This window comes from Colobus angolensis, unplaced genomic scaffold (assembly GCF_000951035.1).
Source record: "Colobus angolensis palliatus isolate OR3802 unplaced genomic scaffold, Cang.pa_1.0 Scaffold165, whole genome shotgun sequence".
NCBI lineage: Eukaryota > Metazoa > Chordata > Mammalia > Primates > Cercopithecidae > Colobus > Colobus angolensis.
In genome coordinates, this window is record NW_012114766.1 from 2,935,574 (window position 1) to 2,960,297 (window position 24,724).

Genomic DNA, 24,724 nt, shown 5'->3' on the forward strand with positions numbered 1-24,724 from the left:
TAGCTTGTTTTCAGAATTAAAAAAATATATATCCTTACCAACTGCCTGTGTAGTACCAGTCATTTCCCCACTACAACTATCTCGTTTACTCCAGCATGAAGTTTCCTCCAGATGAACCTGAAGGTTACTCAAGGACGTTTAGCTTGGTGGAAACCCAGAGTGATTTTCAAAAGGGCCATGGTCATGGAAACAGGGAAAGGGTTAATTCAATAACAAGTTAAGAGATGGAAGAAAAGCAATAGCAAGTCTGATAGGCGAGAGCACATCAGCATCCTGGCAGTACAGGATGAAGGACACAATTAACCAGGCAGAACTAAGGCACAAAGACCCTTGCACCTGCCCCATGCATGCACCTCCAGATGAGACTAATCCAGGTTCCAGAGCTCATTTCGCTTCTAGTTAACACAACACTCTTCCTTAGGGTCTGGATTAGCATGATAGTATTCTCGGTTTTACCATGTTGGGCAAATTCTTCACTTCTCTATGCTTTCTTTCTTATCTGTAGGTCAAAGGAATAAGCACTTACTGTATGTTCTAATCAGATAAATCTCACAAATGCCATGTGCATTTTAACTCATCAATAAATATCATCATTTATAATCATTGTCTCCAAATATGGCACCTAGTTGATATTTGGATTATGGAGGTATCCAATTGCTACTCTATTAAATATTTGTGTAGATTTAGGATTGCAGCCTCTGTTCCCTTCGTCTATCTTAGAGTCATATAATCTACTCAAGCAGTATCATCTCTGTTCTCCTACCTTTTTACTCACTCATCCCTATTTTCCTCTGAGTCTCACATACATCTTTATGGTTTCTTGTGGACATACGTTTTTGCTGAGTTCCACACGCTGTCACCCCCCCGCAAAAGATGTCTTTGGTAAAGGGATATGCTTCATTACCATGCTTCACACACTATGAATCTCAACCCTTCCAGTTACAGTGGTAGCCGCAAAACTCTATTTATTAACTTTCAAAATGTTCGTGCTAAACGAATTACCCATGGTTTATCCATTAGTATTTACACATGTATGTGTCATTTCTAACCTTTTTTCTATTTTTTCCCTTTAACTACTCTATGTCTCTTCCAATTTTATTATTCCTTATATGCTGTATCCAATATCTACAACACAAATGTTTCATACATTATAACCTGGGCATTTCTCTTCTTCCTTATTTTCCTCTGAGCAAATAGACTCATTTATGAGCAATTCATCTTTCAGAAGCTTCTAAAATGTATTGCATAGCACTGAGGCATGTTTGGGGGCATCTCCAGGCAGCCAACTATTCAACATGTATCTCATCCTTTCTACTCCAAAGCCTTAACTTTCAGACAGAGGAATAACACAAGATAGATAAAGGCTTATCAGGGATCTATAAGCCCCAAGCTGACCCATCATTGAACAGTTATGTAAACCGAATGTGTCACTTAAACTCCCAAAGCAACAATGAAGGCCTTTCCTGCATCCTGAATTGGTAATGACCAAAAGGATGAGATTAGGGATGTTTGTAAGCAGCAGAGCAGCAACCAAGTGTAAGTTGCTATTCATTTTCATGTTTACAATTACTAACAGAGATGTGGTACATACTGTTAGACATAAGTGTCTTGGACCACCTAGTTTCCTCCCGGTAGGACTTCATTCTTTGAGACGACCAAGCTCCAGACAGAAGAGCTAGTCCACACCAAAGCTGCCTAAAGGAGAGTGCTGTTCCATAGCCAGCCAATTTCAGAAGGATATTTAGGAATGCATGGAAACTCCCAGAAGGACTTGTGACTCTCTACATGAAGAAGCATACATAGTCCAAGGAAATGTCATCGTCTACTGAAAACTGTAATGAGGACACCCAACGACAGACACATCTACACACACTCATATATATAACTGTGTTCAATAATATATAATGCACGACATATATTCAATAATACATTAGAGAGAGCGAGAAAGAGTGAAGAAACCAAGCGGCATTCATGTAAGTACTGCAGTAGTTTTAAATAAGTAGCTAATGTTTCACAGACAAGTGTGAGAACCTCTTTTTGGTGGCTGGTTTTTCTCTAGGGTCACTACCTTCCTTTCATCCTTTTTCTTCAGATTCTCCCAAATGAAAAGAAGAACAGGTTTTGCTATTTGAAGTTTACTGGGCCTGGCTTAGTTCCTGAAGTGATCCTAGCCCGTGAGATTCAGAAGCTTAAAGCTTCCAGTTTCTATGGCTTTGAGTGATTTAAAAAAAAAAAAAGAAGAAGAAGAACATGGAGAAGGTTCAGAATAACCAAAGGCAGGTAAGATATTTTACAAATGACCAGGAGACCTACTAAGATCACTCTTTAGTAACAGTGGTTCTTTAAACAGCTTATTCAAGATGTTTCATACATTTATTCAAAGCATTTTCCAGTGGAAACATTTTTCAATCCATTTTTTAAAATTATGCAGAATATTTTAAGTTTTTAAAAAAAGAAGACCAAATTATTGTAGACATGGAGCATTTAAAATAATTCACTGTACTTATGTCAATTTGGATGAATATAACTTCAATTCATTGACATAATTAAAAAATTTTTAAAAACATAAAATGTACAATATTTTTGAAATTCATTTTTGTGTGTCCTAAAATCATCATGGCATTTGAGTGTAGGTATATTCTCAGCACTCTTGTAAGATTGCCTCTGTGGCACGTAAGACAATATATTTCATTTATTGCTCAGATTAAAAACAAATCCCTGTAGATACCCAAAGAAAAAAGTTACTTTCAGAAGTGCAGCATTTCAACCCCAGGTAGGATTTCAGGCATTATAGCAAGAAGTCATATGTGTTACACAGCTATAATCTATTTCTAAGGTTTATTCGAATTAAGTAAGTGCCAGAACATAGATGAATTTACCCAGACATCGAGTTTCGGTGCCACTCCAGAGCCCATTTGCCAAGCACTCTCTGACGTGAGATCCCACAAGTGTGTAGCCGGTGTTGCACGTAAATATAGCTGTGGCCCCATAAACTGTCAACGTTCCAATCTTGTTGCCATTTGGGGGAAAGGAAAGACTTCCACACGAGATAACTAGAAGGAAAAAAAAATAAAGTGAACATCAATTCAGTTATGCAGATTACTCCTGTGCAAAACAAAAACAAACAAAAAACACTATTTTTAGTCTTAATTTTCACTAAGAACATGGTTGAGAGATGTCTGCTTAGGGCTGGATAGACCAGTCACCTAAGAACCTTAATTTTCCGTCTTTATGCTCCTGAAACAAAAACCTCAAAGCTCAAAGTGGATTCCAAAACATTCTAGATTCTCCAATTACCCATTAATGTTTGTTGTTGCTGTTGAGATGGAGTCTTACTCTGTTGACCAGGTTGGAGTGCAGTGGGGCTATCCTGGCTCACTGCTACCTCTACCTCCCAGGTTCAAGCGATTCTCCTGCCTCAGCCTCCTGAGTAGCTGCGATTACAGGCGCCCGCCACCATGCCCAGCTAATTTTTGTATTTTTAGTAGAGACAGTGTTTTGCCATGTTGGCCAGACTGATCTCAAACTCCTGACCTCAAGAGATCTGCCCATCCCGGCCACCCAAAATGCTGGGATTACAGGCATGAGCCACTGTGCCTCAATCCATTAATGTTATTTTTATTTTCATCCTGACAGGTATAGCTGAACTGTTCTTGAAAAAATATACAGTATACAAAGTGTAAATGCAGAAGTGTATTTATCAAACAAATTGTCTATCTCTCTACCTTTCTGTCCATATCAATCCCAAGAATTACATAGTAGTAATTACTAGAAGCCTCATGAGCCTATCAGGAAATAAGGAATACCAATTTTCTTTACCAAAGCCAACCAGCTTGGATAAAGTAGTGTATCCAGGACTTCTGACTGCAATAGCAGTGCTCAGTTTGTTCTTTTAGTTACTTGCATAATTTGTTGGGATCATGAGCTCTGTAAGAATGCTGACTACAAAGGGCATTTGGTGCCTTTCCATAAATTAGAATGTGCATACAAACTAGGCCTTAAGTGGGCATCAATGCTGTGACTCTATGCCCTATGTTTACACCTGCTGTCCCAGCACAGTTATTGATTGTGTCCTTTTCCACCCATGAAAGTACTCCAGTTTGGGAAATAAGTTAATGGTCACCCTCATTATACATTCTTACTATACCACTGAAATCTCGGCTCTTCAGATCCATAAACACTTGAGCACAGAAGATCACAGCATCTCAGGGAAGGGAGGAACTCACAAGGTTATCCAGCCCAACCTATCTTCAGAGGCTGGAATATGTTTTAAACAGGCAAGAAGGAAAGTGTTCGAAAAGCTATTCAAAGCAAGTGTTAAGAGTGCTACGTGAGCACTGATGTGTAGGTGCTTCGCTGCAGATGCAGCGGCAAACATTGAGTCCTTCCTTTTTCACAGTAAACCATAAGAAGCAGTAAAACATAGTGAGGAAGAACACAGATTCTGGCTGCAGGCTACCGAGGGTCAGGCCTGGTTCTGCCAGACATGAGCCAGGCAGCACTGGCCAATTTTCTAAGTCTCTGGGCCCTGTTATGGGTTGATAACAGCTCCCACTGCACAGGCTTGTGCATTAGATTCAAACAGAAGCCATCCCTTGCACATAAGCAGGCTCAATCAGGGTTAACAATGAAATTATAAATCAGGACATATTCAGTCAATTGAATCAAAAGTAGAAAAACCTTTAGAGATAATTCAAGTGAGGAAAATAAAATTACGCATGTACCACTAAGACCAGCCCTTTTGTTGTTGTTAATGGAAAGAGTCTTGCTCTGTCGCTCAGGCTAGGGTGCAGTGGTACAGCTGTAGCCCCAGCAGCAGCCCTGACCTCCTGGGTTCAAGAGATCCTTCTGCTCAGCCTCCCAAGTAGCTTGGGGCATGGGCACCAGCATGCTCAGCCATTTTAAAAAAAATTTTCGTAGAGGTGAGGGTCTCACTGCGTTGTCCAGGCTTGTCTGGAACTCCTGGGCTCAAGTGAACCCTCCCACCTGGGCCTTCCCAAAAGCCCCAGACCTTTTAATTAAGCTGTCTTTACTCCATGATATGATAGCACAACCCAGGCTCTATTTCAAATGTTCAGACAGACACAGCCAGACTCAGTGTTTTCTATGGGGGGGGCTCTACCAGAAATTGGGAGGTCCAGCTCGAGAGTCCATCACGACCAGCACATTACTGTTATTGAGACAGCCTCCATGGTTTATATGGTTTATTGGTTTTGGGGATTGCTAAACTATTACAGTGTCATACCGCATGCATTTAGTAATATGCTAATATGTTTGCTCTACCAAATGTCAATGAATTTGAGTAGGATTTAGATTTTTACAATTTGTTATGAACTTTTCATTAAGCCTTTTCCCAAACACTGTGAACTTCTCCTTGAACTATGATATTTAAAGATCCATTTTTAGCAACTTAAGATAATTGGATCTTGTCTTGAAACTTTCATGCTTGTCAGAAAAACGTTAAACAACAATGAGGTCTGAGTCAAATTCCTCTTGGAGGTTTCTGCATACCTTCGCCTTCCATGGTAGAGCAGCAAGAACACCTCCCTCTGCTCGTACAGCTGTTTCTATTCTTGAAGCCTCTGTTAAAAATACTCTGGTGACGAAACTATTTTAAGTGTGTCATCTAACAAGATTTACTCAATTGTAAAGAAGAAGTAATGAAGCAACATTTTAGCTTTTCAGTAGTTAAATAATAGAATTTCAGACCTAGAGTTTCCTTGTATGGTAGTAAACCCAATGCATTAATACAGATAGCAGCAATAACTCAGAAATCTTGCCTGATTGAAAGGGGGAAGCCCCCCACTACTAAAAATAGGCTTTGTCATACACTGAAGGGAAAGCCATATTTTTATGTTCTTTTTCCTCTCAAGTTTCTAAAAATGAATTTCTTAAGTTTGCCTTTTTTTTCCATTTCATTCAAAGTGTGTCCATGCTCACAGTCTGCAGTGCTTCCTCTGAACTCTGGGAGCAAGTCTTTGCACACACAAGACACTCGGCTGACAGCATCCAGAATGCACCTGCAATCCCACAACATCCCGAATGCACCTGTAATTCCACAGCATCCAGAATGCACCTGTAATCCCACAGCATCCCGAATGCACCTGCAATCCCACAACATCCCAAATGCACCTGCAATCCCACAACATCCTGAATGCACCTGCAATCCCACAACATCCCGAATGCACCTGCAATCCCACATCCACAGCATGTTTTCTCACTGTCCCTGGGGATTCTGAGCCACATGCCTCTGTTCCCACAGGAAAGTCTCTTTTTTGTCTTTCTGTCAATTCTATTATTATATTCATGTTGAAATATATCTATTTAAAAAAAGTTGTATTGTGACATACCAGTTCTCATACCTATAAGGACAGCACTCCTATCAGAAATATGAATATTACTTATGAGTGTGATAAATAAACATAAACTCAAGAGTAGGTCTTTTCAAATACATTCTAGCTGGAAAAAAAAAGCCAAATGAACACTCAGACCTCCATGAAGAATAAACAGCTGGGAATATGTCAGCAGGCAGGGGCTCTTTTCCGTGAATAAAAGGCTCAGTGGACTCACAATGGTTGTTTGCAAATGCACGAAGGCATTCTGTGTAGACCAGAGACAGGAATTGTTTTATTAGGCCTAGAGGCATAGAGTCACCATGAATCACTGGATATAAGGCACATAGGAAGCCTCACTCAAAGTGAAATGTTCAAACATGAAATCAGCTGTCTCTGGGGCAAAGAGCTATCACGAGAGTTATTTGATGTTAGCTGGGCATTTACTTGTGAGAATATTATCAAGAAAATTCAACTGTAGGTAGTCCTGAGTGATGTCCGATGTCCACTCCAGCAATGGATCGAAATGACAATGTCTACTCTGTGATTTCCTCGGATATAGATGAAATACATCTGCTGATAAACACAGGCTCCCATAAGTTTAATGATCAATCCAGGCCTGTCTCTAGTAACAAACAGGAGATCTTCAAAGACCAGCCCAGAGACAAAGACAGCCCAGAATTTAGGCCGTGTTCTTTGAATATCTACAATATTACAAAATTCCAGTGTAGCTCACTAAGTCAGTATGTGTGTATAAAATTAAAAATGCCAACATAAGTTTTTGTGATTATGGATTTCTGTGATACATGTTTTTCTTTTTAAATATGTACAATAAATCAAACAATAAATAAACGTAATAAGAAAAGAAAAGGAGCCTTCCACTTGTATGAAGACATTGTGCTAGGAAGGTGTGTAGGCACCTCTAGATATTAAATTTTAATTTTCTATTATTGTTTCTTGAAGGACAGGACTGCAGAGCTCACTGTTTAAGGGTGAGACTATGGTCTCTGTCCATTCACTTGTGGAGACCTGGGTTTTTCTCTAGGGACATATTAAAATACCCTGGAGTTAGAATAACACAAACCCTTCAAAAAGCAGTGAATTTCTCAGCTGATTCCACAGTTGTTATGAATGTGATTAGTAGGTGGTCAAGGCTCACCTCTGCATCTGGAGCTACCTGGACAAGCAGACGGGGAAATTCTAACATTTCCAGCTCCTAAGCAAATAAGTGACCGACAACAAGGAAGTTCTGGGAGATCTTATAGCAGGGCCACTCTAAGATGAACCCTGGGGAGTCAAAAAAATAAATAAACAAAATGGGGAAATGCCTGCTTCTTAGCTGCAGCAGTGACTTGGGTGATGCTACCCTTGAAGATTCTGTTGGTCCTGATCCAATACAACGCCGAGAGTGACACTGTGTTTCTTCTGCGAAGAAGCGACCACGGTGTGGAAAATTGGCCTTACAAAAATGTGTCATAGTCATTACTTTTAATTAAGAAATTAAATTATGTTTTAATTTCCTGGGGTTTACCACACACGTATTTAATAGTGAATTATACTATTACCAGGATTCATGGTATGGTGTGTGTGTGCTGGCAAAGTAGGAAACGTGACAGATAAATGTAATTTAAGCATAGCATGAAATTAAAATGTGTTACAGCAAAAATGAAGTAATGTGTTTATTGATTTGTTTTTCTTATAGATCTCAGAAAATAATGTTTACATTTTAACTTTTTTTTCAGGGGGGTGTGGGGCAGGGACAGAATACTGCTCTGTCACCCAGGCTAGATTGCAGTGGTGTGACCTCAGCTCACTGCAACCACCACCTCCCGGGTTCAAGCAATTCTCCCGCCACAGCCTCCCAACTAGCTGGGATTACAGGTGCATGCCACCACACCCGGCTAATTTTTGTATTTTTTAGTAGAGACAGGGTTTCACCATGTTGGCCAGGCTTGTCTCAAACTCCTGACCTCAGGGAATCCACTTGCCTTGGCCTCCAAAAGTGTTGGGCGCGAGTGAGCCACCACGCCCAGCCTACATTTTAAGTTTTTAAAAATTGTGTTTTTCACTTTCTTTTGGGATAGCGAAGTTTTAAAGGTGGTGTAATTCTCACCACTATATTGCCTGTGTTTTCTCTGATATTATTAAGTGACTTTCAAGAGAGTAGATGGTTACCATATTGAGGAACTCAATATTTGTTCCAAGTAAATAAAATCAACAATATTGAATATTGCACTAAAGCTGGTTGTGAACAATACATAGATAATGACACCAGTACTCATGAAAATCCGTGTTGGAGGGAAACATGAGACAACTGCTGTTTGTTCTGTTCCCTCCACTGCTTTGTGTACTGCTTGCCTGTGCCTTAGGTACACATGCCCTAAAACCATGTATTTTGTGGTGTTATTCTGAAACAGCTCTTCTAAAAATGAGATCCAAGAACTCCTGGACATCTCTGATATTATTTTAGTGGTCAACAAGCATCTCCCTTTCCAAAGACTACAGTATCAATATCAGCCATCAATATATTTTATTTTACATGTCTCCACCAAAACAACAAATTTTGACAAAGTTAGTGCAGAAGGTGCTATGAGAATCCAGCCATCCTCTATTAAGCCACACATTAAGGAGCTCTGGAAACTTTTAAAACGATGACACTCTTCACATTAATTTTTGCTTTGTTTGAAAATGAATCCTTATTGCTCATAAAAATGTGTTATGTAAGCATGTAATTGACATGTTATTTTAAACACACACGTAAAATTGTATCCGTTTTAGTGTAAATAAATTCACAAATGAATATTTTTAAATAATAGTAGTTTTTAATGTATGATATAGTTATAAAAAGGTCTTTGGGGTCTAGTGGTACGCAGAATTCGAAGGTGGTCCCTCCGTGTCCCACCCCTGAGTCAAGACATCTCCTCAGATCCTCTCCTGTTGAGTGAGGGCAGAACTCTGAGTAGGTTAGGAATCAGCTGACTTTGAGTTAATAAAAAATGAGATGCTCTGGATGGGAACAGCCTGGTGAGGGGAGCCCTTATCAGGGACTAAGTCCTTCCTGAAGTCAGAGAGATTGGACTTAGGAGAGGGCCTGGTGGGGTAGGGGACACAGGGTCAGGAGCTTAGTATCTCCCCATGATCAGCAGCAATAACATAAGGCCCTCAGCCACGTGCCACAGGACATGGACTCTGACCAGGAGCCAGACTTGGGAAGCTGATCTGAACCTCACTGGGCCTCACTGGACCCCACTGGACCTCACTGGACCCCACTGGGCCTCACTGGACCTCACTGGGCCTCACTGGACCCCACTGGACCTCACTGGACCCCACTGGGCCTCACTGGACCTCACTGGACCCCACTGGGCCTCACTGGGCCTCACTGGACCTCACTGGACCCCACTGGGCCTCACTGGGCCTCACTGGACCCCACTGGATCTCACTGGACTTCACTGGACCTCACTGGACCCCACTGGGTCTCACTGGACCTTACTAGATCTCACTGGGCCTCACTGGACCTCATTGGACCCCACTGGGCCTCACTGGACCTCACTGGACTTCACTGGACCCCACTGGACCTCACTGGACCCCACTGGGCCCCACTGGACCCCACTGAGCCTCACTGGACCTCACTGGACCCCACTGAGCCTCACTGGACCCCACTGGGCCTCACTGGACCTCACTGGACCTCACTGGACCTCACTGGACTTCACTGGACCTCACTGGACCCCACTGGGCCTCACTGGACCTCACTGGACCCCAATGGGCCTCACTGGACCCCACTGGACCTCCCTGGACCTCACTGGACTTCACTGGACCCCACTGGGCCTCACTGGGCCTCCATCCCTGTCAACACCTGAACTCAGTCCTGTGAGACCGTGAGTGGAGGATCTGGCCAAAATGTGCCAGGTATCTGAGACCAGAAGCTGGGCTGTAGCCAATCTGTGCTATCATGAGGCCCTTACCATATGGCAACTGGTTACACACTGATCAATAACTAACACAGGTCCTCAAATTTTAAAAATAAAAATTTTATGAAAACCCCCAAGAACAGTTGCTTTCAAAAGGCTGGGCTATCCCTTCCATAGAGGGTCTGCTGAATGACCTTGGTAAAGGGGTTTCTAGACTTCTGTACTCTGATGTCATTTCCAAAACATTGAAGCAAGAGAGACAAAAGAGGAGAAAGGGGCCATTAAGGCTTATAAAGTTTTAACCAGCATCCCAACTTAAACCAAAAGTCATATACTATGGCATCTAAGACAGCACACTTATGCTCCAAAAAGAGAAAAAAAGATTGACAAGCCCTGTATTAGTACAATTAAAAAAAAAAAGTCAGTAGACATAAGAATAAATTGACAATATCAATATCAAGCCTTTTTGGAGGAAAAAAATAAAGACAAGCAGAAAATTTCAGCTTGGTCACAAAACTAACGATAAACTCCATGTCAACTTTCCCCAGCTCACCGACCCTATGCGCGGCACACTGCCTTCCCTGGTGTGGATTTGGTTCTCTGATACCACTCTCCACGAGAAGATACCAGGGCTTTTTGGAGAACAAAGCGTTTGGGTAAGAAAAATTCCAGATAACCACAGAACATCCTATTTTCATGAGAAAATAAGGACCATTTCAGAGATGTTAAAGCTGCGTGAAAGGGACTCCCTCGGCCAAAGTGTCACAACCTGAGCTACAAACATTAATAACATTTTTTTTTTTTTTAAGTCAACAATGGTTTCAGCAGGAATCCGGTGACTCTGGAAAATGCCACATGTCCTTGATGACATTCAAGAGACAAACAGCAAAGTGTGATAGAACAGTTCGTGCCCAGCCCGCGAGTCAGCAAGCAGCTGACAATTTTCAAAACAAATGTGTGGCCCGAGACAACCAGACACGTGACGATAAATGATGTGTGGGGGTTGCGTCTGGACTGCACTCCATGTCAGTAGCACCAGAATACAGTCGAGAAAACTAGAGGCAGGAAAACAGACTTCCCAGAATTTCAGAGGCTGGAGGCAGAACCACTTCAAGGACAGCAGAACTCCAACTTTGCTTTCTTTCCCAAAATGAGGTCAATGCCTTGCTACTAACGAGTGTAGTTCAGGAATGAGGTTTTTGTTAACATTCCCTTAAATAGAAGGCTCTCCACTGTATGTGAAAATTCTTCTCGAAGGCTGATTGAGCCGTGAGCACAGAAGATCGTCACACAGCAAATACCATTTGGCATGACCCTGCTCTGGGTAGACAGGGATACCGTAGCTGGGTATCCCTGGGAAACTGGGGAGACAAGAAAAGGCTGTACTGGGCTGTTGCAGCCACAGAAGCCCCGTGTAAAACCCCACCTCTAAGAAGTTAATAAGTGTCTGTTTTTAAGATCCCATTTCTGGTTTGAAATAGAAAAAATGATGTTGGCGGGAAGAGTCTAAAGTAGGCAAAAGTTTAGTGTTCCTGACTCCTTCTCCTAATCTCTCCTTACTGGTGCTAATGTCGGAATCTCCAGGTGATCAATTGACTTCCAAGGATGAATACATCTGTGCATGACTGGCAAGAATGTGGGGAAGGGCAGCATTTCCGAAGCGGCAAAGGTGTGATCAAGAGGAACGGCCCTGCAAACTCAGCGACCAGGTCATGAACCATCCAAACCAGGACACTGTTCAGAGTGACAAGCAATCATTAATAAACACCTGGAAAACAGGCTTCAGGCAGGGCTATCTTGGAGAAACAGGGACCATGTTCATTATGATTATGAAAACTTTGAGCTCCTTGAGGCCAGCAATCCTTCCTGATTTATCTTTGTGTTCCTGGTGAAGAGCTTGTGGTATGTGTTTCATTAAAGTTTGCTCTGTTAAAAGTTGAATTAAAATTATTACCAAAGACAGTTAAACATTCATGCTTTTGTCTTTTTCATTTTTTATTCTGATGTAGTTTTACTAAGTTCTGTATTTTATAAATTATAAACTACTTGTTTTTATGCATGATAATTTTCTGTGAACAATCAAGACTGTATATTAGATATGTCTGAATCAAAGAGTGCTCTGAACAATACTAGCATTGTTTTATTTTTCTATTTATCCATATTTAATGTGAAACTCACTCAAAGCTTTAACTGCTTATCTTGTACCTAAAAGAATAATCATCTCCCTTTTGAAGACAGTCATTATTTGAGAACACAGTATCTTCAGCATTAATACTATTTCCCAAGATCTTAATTAGAACTCTTGACTAGCCTGTCTGGCATAAGAGTTATCTTTTTACACATAGGTTTGTACTTGTCTTTGAGCGGATTTGAAATACAGTTGGAAAAATAGTCATTAACAAGGAAAAGACAACATCAAATGTCTAATCCAGCAGCAATGTGGTTTAAGTATGTCACATGACAATATGTATGTCATTGTAAGTATGTCACATTGTAATGAAAAGACAGGCCATTTGTGCTTTTGATCTATAGGACTATGACAGATGGTAGCTCCACTAGAGAAGCTCACCGTTGACAGCAGCCATCTAGAATAATCCAGGATGCCGTGTCTTTCGGGGGTGCATCCCTCATCACTTACCTCGACAGCCCGGCCTCTCGTCTCCTATGTTCCACGTCCCATTGGCCTGGCACTGCGCGAGCCTCCGGCCCTCTAAGTAGTAACCAGGACTGCAGCTCAGCAATACTTGAGCGCCATACTCATTCAAGGATCCTGAAACCAGCCTCCAGATGACATGTTCTGAGAGCTGAGTTTCAATGCTGGGGCAAGGGACCGCTGGAACAGAAAGATACATCACATCATCATTTTCCTTTTTTGGAAAAGATCAGACCGTGCTTGCTTTGAATGGCAAGGTCTTCCTCTATGAAACTGATCTTGCTGGGCAAAGTCGATGCCATTACGTATTATCTCAGCGTTTCTCTACCACCCACATAGTCCATCTGGGAATGATCCCATATGTAAAATGCATTCAATTGCCTCATTACAGATGTCCTGGCAAGTGTGAAGCCAGACTGAACTGTAAAGGGGGTAAATCACTTCCACCAAAGTATATGGCTCATTGGAGTTGATGAAAATTTTCATGAGGGTAATGAGCACATGCAAATAAAAATCTTACATATAATTTCCCTCAATGTCCTATCCTTGGAGGAACTTGGAATAGTAATTGTGTAATTGCAAACCAGCTGGGACACTAATTTTTAGAAAATCAGATGCCCTCATTTCTTCAATCCTATGAAACGCACATACATAACATACCTATATATCATTGAATGTAGAAACACACAGAAATGCATAGGTACACTGCACTAATACTGTTCAGAAAAAATGTTTAACATGTCTTTTTTATTATTATCATACTTTAAGTTCTAGGGTACATGTGCACAACGTGAAAGTTTGTTACCTACATACACATGTGCCATGTTGGTGTGCTGCATCCATTAAGTCATCATTTACATTAGGTGTATCTCCTAATGCTATCCCTCTCTTCTCCCCCTACACCACGACAGGCCCTAGTATGTGATGTTCCCCACCCTGTGTCCAAGTGTTCTCATTGTTCAACTCCCACCTATGAGTGAGAACATGCGGTGTTTGGTTTTCCGTCCTTGTGACAGTTTGCTCAGAATGATAGTTTGCTCAGTTTCCAGCTTTATCCATGTCCCTACAAAGGACATGAACTCATCCTTTTTTATGGCTGCATAGTATTCCATGGTGTATATGTGCCACATTTTCTTAATCCAGTCTATCATTGATGGACATTTGGGTTGGCTCCAAGTCTTTGCTATTATGAATAGTGCCACAATAAACATATGTGTGCATGTGTCTTTATAGCAGCATGATTTATAATCCTTTGGGTATACGCTCAGTAATGGGATGGCTGGGTCAAATGGTATTTCTAGTTCTAGATCCTTGAGGAATCACCGCACTGTCTTCCACAATGGTTGAACTAGTTTACAGTCCCACCAACAGTTTAACAAGTCTTAAAGGAGACCATCTATTCATATCCTTAGAAAAGGGCCTAGAATACAGTAGTTACTTAAGAAGGAGTAGTAACAATTGTAATAGTGACAGCAACAGTACTACTAGTAGTATACCATTACCAGGGTGTACTTCAAGGACTTTGTAAATATACTGAAAATATATGCAAAGTCTGAATTGTATGTGGGTATATATTTTTTGAAAAGTGCAAGATGATTTAAAATAAATTACACAAAATTAGAAACTAGAACCGTTTCTCTAATTATGAAGCTTCGGTAGCTATCATTCATTACAATCAACTACCAAGAAAATTGATCAAATTGATTAATTTATTGAGCTGGGAAGAATTAACTGGAGAGACCATAGTTTTTTTCAGAATCATAGTGATATATTTTAAATTCTATTTTTTCTTTCTTTTTTTTTGTGACAAAGTCTCGCTCTGTCTCCCAGGCTGCCCGGCTGGAGGGCAGTGGCGCGATCTCAGCGCACTGCAACCTCCCGGGTTCAAGCGATTCTCCTGCCTCAGCCTCCCAAGTAGCTGGGACTATGGGGATACAGATGCCCGTCACCCAAGTAGCTGGGACTCCCAAGTAGCTGGGACTATGGAGATACAGATGCCCACCACCATGCCCAGCTAATTTTTGTATTTCTAGTAGAAATGAGGTTTCACCACATGGGCCAGGCTGGTCTTGAACTCCTGACCTCAAGTGATCCTCCCACCTTGACCTCCCAAAGTGCTGGGATTACAGGCATGAGCCACTGCACCCAGCCTACATTCAAATTCTATACAAGTTTATTATAATTGAGTCAGGCATAACCAAAATGTTACAAAAATCTTATTAGTCTTTTCTCAGTAATTTACAAGTGCTATGTGAAAATATACTGAAAAACACAAGTTTTTTGATATTGTCACAACAGTAACAACAAACTTTAAAATGTGAAGAAAAATTGCTAATTTAAAAGCAATCCTTAGGTTTACTTCTCTCAAGTATTTTTTAGGTTGAAGCAATTATTCTAAATTTATGTGAATACTCAAATGTTTAACCCAATGATAAAAATAATATTTTTCTCCAGCCTAAATACTCTTAGAATTTCTGGCAAAACTGTCATTTCTGAAAAGTCCTTAAAAGCTTCAGCCTCATAAATTCATAACTTAACTTGAATCTCACTGCATATTTTAAATAAAATGCATTTAATTTCACCAAAAAACATACTTTTAGAATTAGTTTTAATAACCAGAACTATCTTTTACAAACTTTATTTCTCCCAAGAATGACTCAGCTTTGTTCTTTCTTTTTTTGTTTCTTGTTTTCTTGTTGTTGTTTTATATAGACAAGGTCTCGTTATATGGCCCAGGCTGGTCCTAAAGTCTTGGGTCAAGTGGTCCTCATGCTCAGTCTCCCAAAGTTATTGGATTACAGGTATGAGCCACTGCGCCCAGCCAAAAATTTCAATTAGGTTCACAAAACAGAATCAGAAATTTTCTTTGAGCTAATACCATCTACAGTAGCAATTTCCAAATTCTTCATGATGACCTCTTTCTTCATGAAAATGGTATTTGGTTCAGTTTGTAATTATCTTAGGCTAGTTTGATTGTTTGCTCACATCTCTTCTTTTTTTTTTTTTTTTTGGCTATGCTATAGGCTCATTTATTGTAAAGACTCTCTTTTTACAATTTTTTTTAGTATAGTGTCTGACAAATTAGACACTATATGTGTGTGTGTGTGTGTATATATATATATATATATAAATATATGCGTGTATGTTTTGAAAAATAGTCTGCCAAGAAAATACATTGCCACAACAAAAAGAAAGAGAGGAGATAAACATGTATAAGTGGAAATTAGGAGTAAAAAGAAAAGTGAGGACTGAAATAAATATTAATATTAAAGTCTATCTGGCCCTTCGTTACTGAAGGACGAGAGTTGAAGAGTGGAGATTTCCAGAAATTTGTGCAAATTATCATTTTATGTAATATTTTAAAAAAATGATAGGTAGAGAACACACAAAACACATTGTGTTTGAATACTCTATGATGTAATTTGGAAGGAGAAATCCCAAATAATATAAACCAAGAGGATGTGAGACCATTTTCCCTAAGGAGTGGTAAAAAAAAAAAGGTCCAGTCTTTGTTAGTTGCATCTCCATGCACCCCTGCGTTCACACAAAAACAGTGCCAACAGCCCCCACGGAATGGTGGGCCCTGATTTGCTACGATCAATAAGGCTGTCACAATGAATGTCCTTTATCTTGGCCCAATAAAATAATGTGGCAAAAATTTGATAACAGAACTGTGACTCTTGTGAGAGGATACTGAATTCAAATAAAAACAGAACATTTTACAACCCCCAAACACCTACCCCAGTCTACCGATTCACATGTCTGTAAGTAGTTTCTAGTCACTCACTATCAGAAGCCTGAAAACCATGTCTTCCTGCACTCCCTGTCACACACTCTCCCGCAAAGGTGTCTACACTCAACCTCCCCAAAGGTGTCTACACTCAACCTCCCCAAAGGTGTCTACACTCAACCTCCCCAAAGGTGTCTACACTCAACCTCCCCAAAGGTGTCTACTCAACCTCCTGTAACTCACTACATTTTCTCCTCTTCTGTGCATCCTCAACCTCTACCTTACTTCAGAGTCAAGTGCTTAGTTTTGGTGCAAAATTTCACTTGCACACCCTTAAAAGAATATTTTTAAAAAAACTAATCTCTTTATATATCCTTCATTAAAAATCTAAAATTTTCCTCAAAAGTTTAAGTCACTGGCATTACCAGTATATGATATGCAAACTAAGGTAAAAATGCCCTTAAATAAAATACCACTTTTACTCAAGTCCAAGAGAATAATACCACAGCAAGTTGATACTGCTGAATATTCATTTAAAAGAAACTCAACAAATTTATTTTATTCCTTGTTCTCTTTCAACTACTACTTCTAGGCCACAATTTCTACAAAAAAAAAAAAAAAAGAAAAAATCTTAAGATATTTTATTCTGAAAGTTCTTTATGAATAATCTATAACACTTACTGTAGCAAACTTTGATTTTTAAATTTCCTGTGACCACATGGTTTCACAGGTGAAAACGCTCTCTTTGATTTAGTGGTGAATTTCCTATTAATATACCATTGATTGAATAAACAATACGATAAAATTGTTGATAATCTATGTTCAACACAAACGTAATGTTTTATTGGTAAGACACCAACTGATGCTACAGATGAGGCATTTTTGTTGTTCATGCATTACTGATTGTTAGAAAGAGACGAGCTTTAGTATCAATTGTATTGCTATTGTGGGCTTCAGACCTCAAGAAAAGTCGTGTGTTAAAATAAATTTGGCTCACTGAGAATGATGGTTAACACAGGAACAGAAAACCAAACACCGCATGTTCTCATTTATAAGTGGGAGTTGAACAATGAGAACACGTGGACACAGGGAGGGGAACATCACACAATAGGGCCTGTCAGGGGGTAGGGGACAAGGGGAGGGAGAACATTAGGACAAATACTTAATCCACGCGGGATTTAAAACCTAGAGGACGGGTTGATGGGTGCAGCAAACCACCATGGCACATGCATACCTTTGTAACAAACCTGCACTTTCTGCACACGTATCCCAGAACTTAAAGTAAAATAAAAATAAATAAATAAATAAATTTGGCTTAGAGTTGCCTTTGTACTTTGAATTCCTACACAGTGAACTGCAGCCTCACCCAGTATATAACAAACCGCAACTCTACTCAAGAGGATGTCCTTGTAACAAGTCGCTGAGTCTCAGCTAATCACAGCAGCCTTGCTTCAGCCCATCACAGGCCCCAGACTAGTCAGACCACGCCCCCGTCGGGCAGGTGCCCAGTGGTGGCTCCTCCAGCTGCCTCCCCATGTCCCTTCCTTTTTCTATCAGTGCCGCTGCCCACATTGCTGAGTGGAGCTCTCTGGACCTTTCCTGGATTTGAAGGCTGTCTGATTGATACATCTATTTACTCAAATAAACTCTGCTAAATTTCATGGGTCAAAAGTTTTCTCTTAACAGGTAGAAGAAAACTAGTTGGAATGAAGAAAAAGATTTGATGTGGTTTCTGGCTGATGAAATTGCCCGTGCTTTTGTCCTTTTTTAACTGTTTTCCATAGTTTCCAGGTTTTCTATATATCGCTAATGGTCAGAGAAAAAGCCAACCAAGAGATCAAAGGGACTTAGGTGTAGTGGCCTGATAAGCACAGACAGCGTTTTACAGTTAGGCTGAAAAACTAAAAGCTGAGAGGACTTTATTTGTTTAGAAGAAAAATTGGAAATAGTTACACTGAGTCCCAGTGAAAAAAATCTTCTGTCTTGAGGTACAAATATATATGTATACAAACACATTATATATAAAAACACATAAATATCTGTACATATGTAATTTATATGCATATATAAATTTTAATATATACATACCACACATAAATGCAAAAGGTTCTAAAAATCAATGCATAATAGTTTAACAAGGGGTTATTTAGGAAAACTAGGATGCTTCTGTTATATTCTTAGTTATTTCTTCCCAAAGTATCATACTTAGGAAAAAGTGAAAAGGGAACAAAAACATAAGTCTATAGGGAAATTCTCATTTCATGACATTAAACATTATAGATTAAGGGAATAAGATAAAACTGAGACATATGGAGGATGGTAGAATACATGAAGCTGAAGTTAAGAACTGGAGCCAAAATATGAGTCGAACATCACAGAAGAAAGAAGGCAAAGCGTGAGCCAGGGGCACTGGGGAGAAAGGGAAGGAGAGCCTCGGAAATGGCTTTCGACTGAGCTCTCGTTTCTGCCCAGGGACGGCCCTAACACTGAAAGGCGGCTGCAGTGAATATGTACACCTCCCCTAAGACTTAAGACAAAGTGGAGTTACAGTCAGGAGGCAACTTAAAACAGCCTGAGGACCTCTGTGCTGACATTTTTAAAGAAAACACTTCATTCTTCCTAACAAAAATAGCTTAGCTCCATCTCTCCTGGGCTGTCCTCTGTACCTGCCAGCACTCCCCAGTCACCCACCACCATAGGCAGATACCGTAGAGCACGGCTGCTCCCAGGGACACACACCTGTTTAAAGAGCTCTTTTCACATTGTGTATGTAATCCTGTAAGTAATTTTACTCTATGTGGATCCTCACTCACAACGACACTGAGACAGGAGAGGAGGGTGTCACTAGTTTTTGTATTTATTTGCGAGTTACAGAGGAGCAACGAAGCCCAAGCTCAGCCCAACCAAGCCAGAATTTCCATCTACGGGCCTCACGTCATGTTGTGTTTCTGACTTGTCACTTTCTCTGAACACTAGAAACAATACAGGAAAATCTGATTTACTCTACAAATGACTAAAATAGATAAGGTGCCAGAAGCCATTTCTTGGCCCGCCCTTCCTTCCCTCCCTCCCTCCTTTCCTTCCTTCCTTCCTTTCCTTCCTTCCTTCCTCCCCTTTCCCTTCCCTTCCTTCCTCTCCTTTCCCTTCCCTTCCTTCCTTCCTCCCCCTTCCCCTTCCCTTCCTTCCTTCCTCCCCCTTCCCTTCCCTCCCTTCCTTCCGTCCCTTTCCTTTCCTCCTTCTTTCCTATTCCTTCCTTTCCTCCTTCCTTCTTTCATTTCTTCCTTCTTTCCCATCCTCCCTCCTTCCCTCCTTCCTTCCTTCCTTCCTTCCTTCCTTCCTTCCATCCATCATTCCTTCCTTCCTTCCCTTTTCCTTCTTCTCCTCATTTACTTTCTCATACATTATGACAACAAACTTCCACCACCTGTATTAACCTGAGGAGGCGTTTTCCATTTCCTGAGATTATAAGCCCTAAATGACCTAGTGTGCATTTTAGAACCTTTAAGAAATGTGGATTCAGAAAGGCATTTCAAATGCCTAAGGTCTTTCAAAATATTTTCCTGTCTATAGCAACATGAGTTACAGCATGGCCTTAAAACACAGAGGTTAGAGTTCATTTATGGAGACTGCCTTTAAATTTAAGGTCGGTTAGCACTGATATATGCTTTGCCAAATATTAGCATTCATATTAGATGTGCAGTCTCCAGTATCAAATCAAACATATGTTCCTCTTCTAAAAATAAATCTGGCTTTAATAAACATAGCCATAGCATGGAATTCTCTTGAAAGACGGGTAGTTTCCAAGCAGGTTTCACTGAGAATCCAGAAAGTGACTCCAACCTCAGAAATGTCCTTAGGCCACTGAGGGGTGAAAAGGAGTCTCCTATGGACTGGTCCAGAAGGCTCTCCTCTCTCTTACCTCTACTTCTCCTCCTCCTATTTCAGAGTGAGAAGTCAGGCTCTAGAATTTGGGGAAGATAGAAAGACTGAAATAAGAAAAGAACATTCAAATTTTATGTTCTGTTTATTTCCTCATTTCCAATATCTCCACCAAAATGTTAATGCAGCCAAATACTCCCATCAAAAATATTAACTTCACCTGGCTACTATTAACTAATATATGGCTTGGAGAAGCTTTAGTTTCTTAAATGGATTTTCACTCTTATTGCATGAAAGGGAAAATCAAGGTGTAGACAGCATACACACATTGAAATATATATATTAATTATTATAGTTTTATTATATATATTATAATTATATAAATATAAATTATATAAATACATAATATATTATATTATGTATATATTATATATATAAAATAATTACAAATTGGGCCGGGCACGATGGCTTATGCCTGTAATCCCAGCACTTTGGGAGGCCAAGGCGGGCGGATCATCAGGTCAGGAGTTTGAGACCAGCCTGGCCAACATGATGAAACCTCGTCTCTACTAAAAATACAAAAATTAGCCTGGCTTGGTGACGGGAGCCTGTAGTCCCAGCTACGCAGGAGGCTGAGGCAAAAGAATTGCTTGAACCCAGGAGACAGAGGTTAGAGCGAGCTGAGATTGTGCCACTGCACTCCAGCCTGGGTGGCAGAGTGAGACTCCAGCTCAAAATAATAATAATAATATTATAAATTAATAGGTGATTTGAATGTTTTGTGGAAAATAATTGGTTAGAATATTTCTGAGTAATATTTTCACATAAAACATTTAAAGGAAATGTTTTGCAGCGTCATGAACATTTTAAAACGTGTTGAATGTTTCTACAGAAGTTCGAGTGTCATATTTTTCCTTCCCTTTCTCTGCCTAAAATTGCAAAACATTTTTCTTCATATCAGTAAATAAATTATGAATATTTCTGTACAAGAAATAAATAATAATTTCCTTAACCAAGATGAAAATGGCTGAGTAGAACTTAAAAACATTAGAGAGCTCCTGACAATTTTGAACTACATGAAATTGATGTCATTCAACATTTCTGGACTTAATAAAAAGGAAATTTTACAGGGTTAAAGCAAATAATTTAAAACATTCTCAAATGAATATTATTTTAACAGTTAAATATATATATACTATAGAGCACAAATATATCCCTTAAAATGCATTTTTCTTGTTTTCTTTTCAGCATTATATTAATACAGAACAAGCAAATTCTTCTATTTTACATGTATTACTTGTTCTCTGATTCCAAACATAAAGAATCCCAGGTAATATCATAAATATGCTTGAAAAGGTGCTAACATGAATATACACACCTTGAAAAGCTTTTTCTAGCAACATTTAAATTTTTTCTAGGCATAATATTATACACAGCATCAGGTTATTTCTTTTTCTTTTGAAATGTCAATGTAAGTGTTGGTTGTGTAGAAATATTATTTTTGGTTGTTACATGCTTGTACCATTTCAAAGAAAATAGCACCATATCTTTCTGTAGAGATATGTATTTTAAAAACTCATATATTGATAGAAATGTGTGCTAATATTCCCATCTTTACTCAAGTATATGTTTAGAACTGTTATATGAAAGATGAGGATGTCAATCTACTGATATTTTATAAACCGATAAACTCGATAGTTCAACATAGCACAGTGTTTTTGCCAGCCTGGGACAGCCTGTTTCTGGCAGCCATCAAATGGTGGTAAACCCTATCTAGCCGACAGCCTGTGGGTATAAAGTACTTTAAAGCAGTATAGTACAATCACGCAAATGTTATGTTCATTTCTAAAATGTCTTTTGACATCACAAACTTCTCGGTTTCAGAATATGTTAGTGATTATTGTCCACCCTTCATCTCTGTGAAACATCAGCTCTGGAAGGCACAGAGGCCTTAACAACTTTGTGCATGCTCCCATGCCACTGGGAATCCAAGCCTCCCTCATCATCATGCAATGGTTTCCAGCACCTGCCAACCCTGTTCCCAGGCCACCCAGGCAGGAGGGTGATGGGGACAATTCTCCACAGGTCTCTTGTGCATCTCCTTAGCTAACGTACCAAACTGACCTTACGGCCTGAACTCTTTCTTCCAAGCATGTAGCAAACAGCCTTGGAAGAGACAGATGGATATGTACCACCTCTCTAGAACAGAGACTTGTGCGTCTCATTAGCTAAGGTACCAAACCGACCTTTCGGCCTGAACTCTTTCTTCCAAGCAAGTAGCAAATAACCTTGGGAGAGAGAGGTGGATATGTACCTCCTAACTAGCACAGAGACATTTCCTTTTGTCACCTGAATAGGAATTTTCTAAATGTATTTATCACGTGCACACAATGATGATGTATTTAGATTAGGTGGGGATGGGACCTTTCTTTGGCTTTGTACACCCGCTTATGGGAATCCCCTGTCAAAGCACAGCTGAAAGCAGCACAGACACTTTATGCTAGTTCCACGTGGGTAACCTTGTGGATGGGCATAAAAGGACCATTTTCAGTGCTGACTCCATCACGGACCAACCGAGCAAGCTTGGGAAAGGTACTCAAGCTCCCGTCTATACTCTGCGCATCATAGCAGCACTTCATAGGTTTGTTATAAGAGCGCAAAGATTTTACTGATATGAAATGATTAAAACAGTGCCTGGTACTCATAGACATAACCTCAGTTTCTCTACATTGGGTTATTTATAGGTCATATAAACCTAGTGTTAGATATGACCTAGTGCTAGATATGACTTAGTACTGTGGGTTTATATGTACTATATGTACTACATGTACTATACAGTACAGAGATGCAAGAGTCGCTGTGCTAGAGAGGAGGCACATATCCACCTCTCTCTTCCAAGGCTACTTGCTACATACTTGGAAGAAAGAATTCAGGCCGAAAGGTCAGTTTGGTACATTAGCTAACGAGATGTACAAGAGACCTGTGGAGAATTGTCCCCATCACCCTCCTGCCTGGATGGCCTGGGAACAGGGTTAGCAGGTCCCGGAAACCATATAGCACATATAGTACTGTAGGTTTATATGTACTATATGTACTATATATAGTATTTGTACTAGCAACATTTAAATGTACATATACACAAATGTATATATAGTACATATAGTGCATACAGTACATTTATATGTACTACATATCGTACATATAAACCTACAGTACTAGGTCACTATGGTGATATATATATATAGTATATATAGTGATATATATAGTGAAATATATAGATTATATAGTACCATAGGTCACTATAGTGATAGGTTTAAATGACGTATAAATACTAGATACGACTAGATTTATCTAGCGATATAAACCTATCACCATCTATGAGTATCAAGCTAGTATGGCTCTGCTTTGCTTTCCCTTTTTTATAATGTATATAGACTGCATTTAATCATGTAAAGTCCTCATGGTGCCCAGCATAGAGTAGGCCCACATAAATAAATTGTTAATGACTTTGCTTCACTGACTAGTAGTGGTTTTAGCCAAAGAAACAATACCCACATATTGGGATTACAACTTAGGGTTGTTCTTTTGTTTTCATGCAAAAATCACACATTTATTAAACATATTATTAACTTAAAAACAACATACCAGTTTCTTTTACAGTGCTCTTCATCCAACACCTTGGACAAAACCATCAGCCCAAAGTGAATTCAAAAAACAGATTACAAGGCAAACAATGACAATAGGTATGGAGAGGCACTAGCAAAAAAAAATGCAATTTGTTCTTTAATTAAATAATGTCATTCTCAAGTGATATAGACCAGTCATCTTGACAGAACTCCTTTTTTGTATAAATATTCATAAATAAAATGTCTCTACAGCAGCTTCATGTCTACCTTAGGGGAAAAAAAGCACTAAAATCCTCTTCCATTGAAAGTTGTTTATTTCTCTGGTGTACCACAGCTAAAAATGAGTTATGATAGCAGCTTGATGGTGATTGTGTTATATTCCTTTAATCGAAAAGGAAACATTTATAATATTCTAAGTATCTTTAGCCCAAATACTATGTCATATTGGGCATTTTTTAATAACCAGACTGTACTGTCCTTCATATGTGAAGTTGACACTACTGATTTGTCAATGCCAAATGTTGGGCTAAAACATTTAATTTTTATTATTATAACATAATAATAATAAAGTATTAATTGTATTATTGTAATGTAAT

The 24,724-nt window shown here is 39.6% G+C and overlaps 1 protein-coding gene across 1 annotated transcript in view; it reads right to left on the reverse strand.

The window, feature by feature from the left end:
• CSMD1 (CUB and Sushi multiple domains 1) overlaps positions 1 to 24,724 on the reverse strand; it is a 2,081,403-nt gene that overhangs the window by 82,917 nt on the left and 1,973,762 nt on the right. The window contains exons 51-52 of the mRNA XM_011937546.1: positions 12,879 to 13,073; positions 2,880 to 3,053 (exon numbers count right to left, since the gene is read on the reverse strand). Coding sequence (XP_011792936.1) covers positions 2,880 to 3,053; positions 12,879 to 13,073 — 369 coding nt within the window. The remainder of the gene's footprint in view (positions 1 to 2,879; positions 3,054 to 12,878; positions 13,074 to 24,724) is intronic.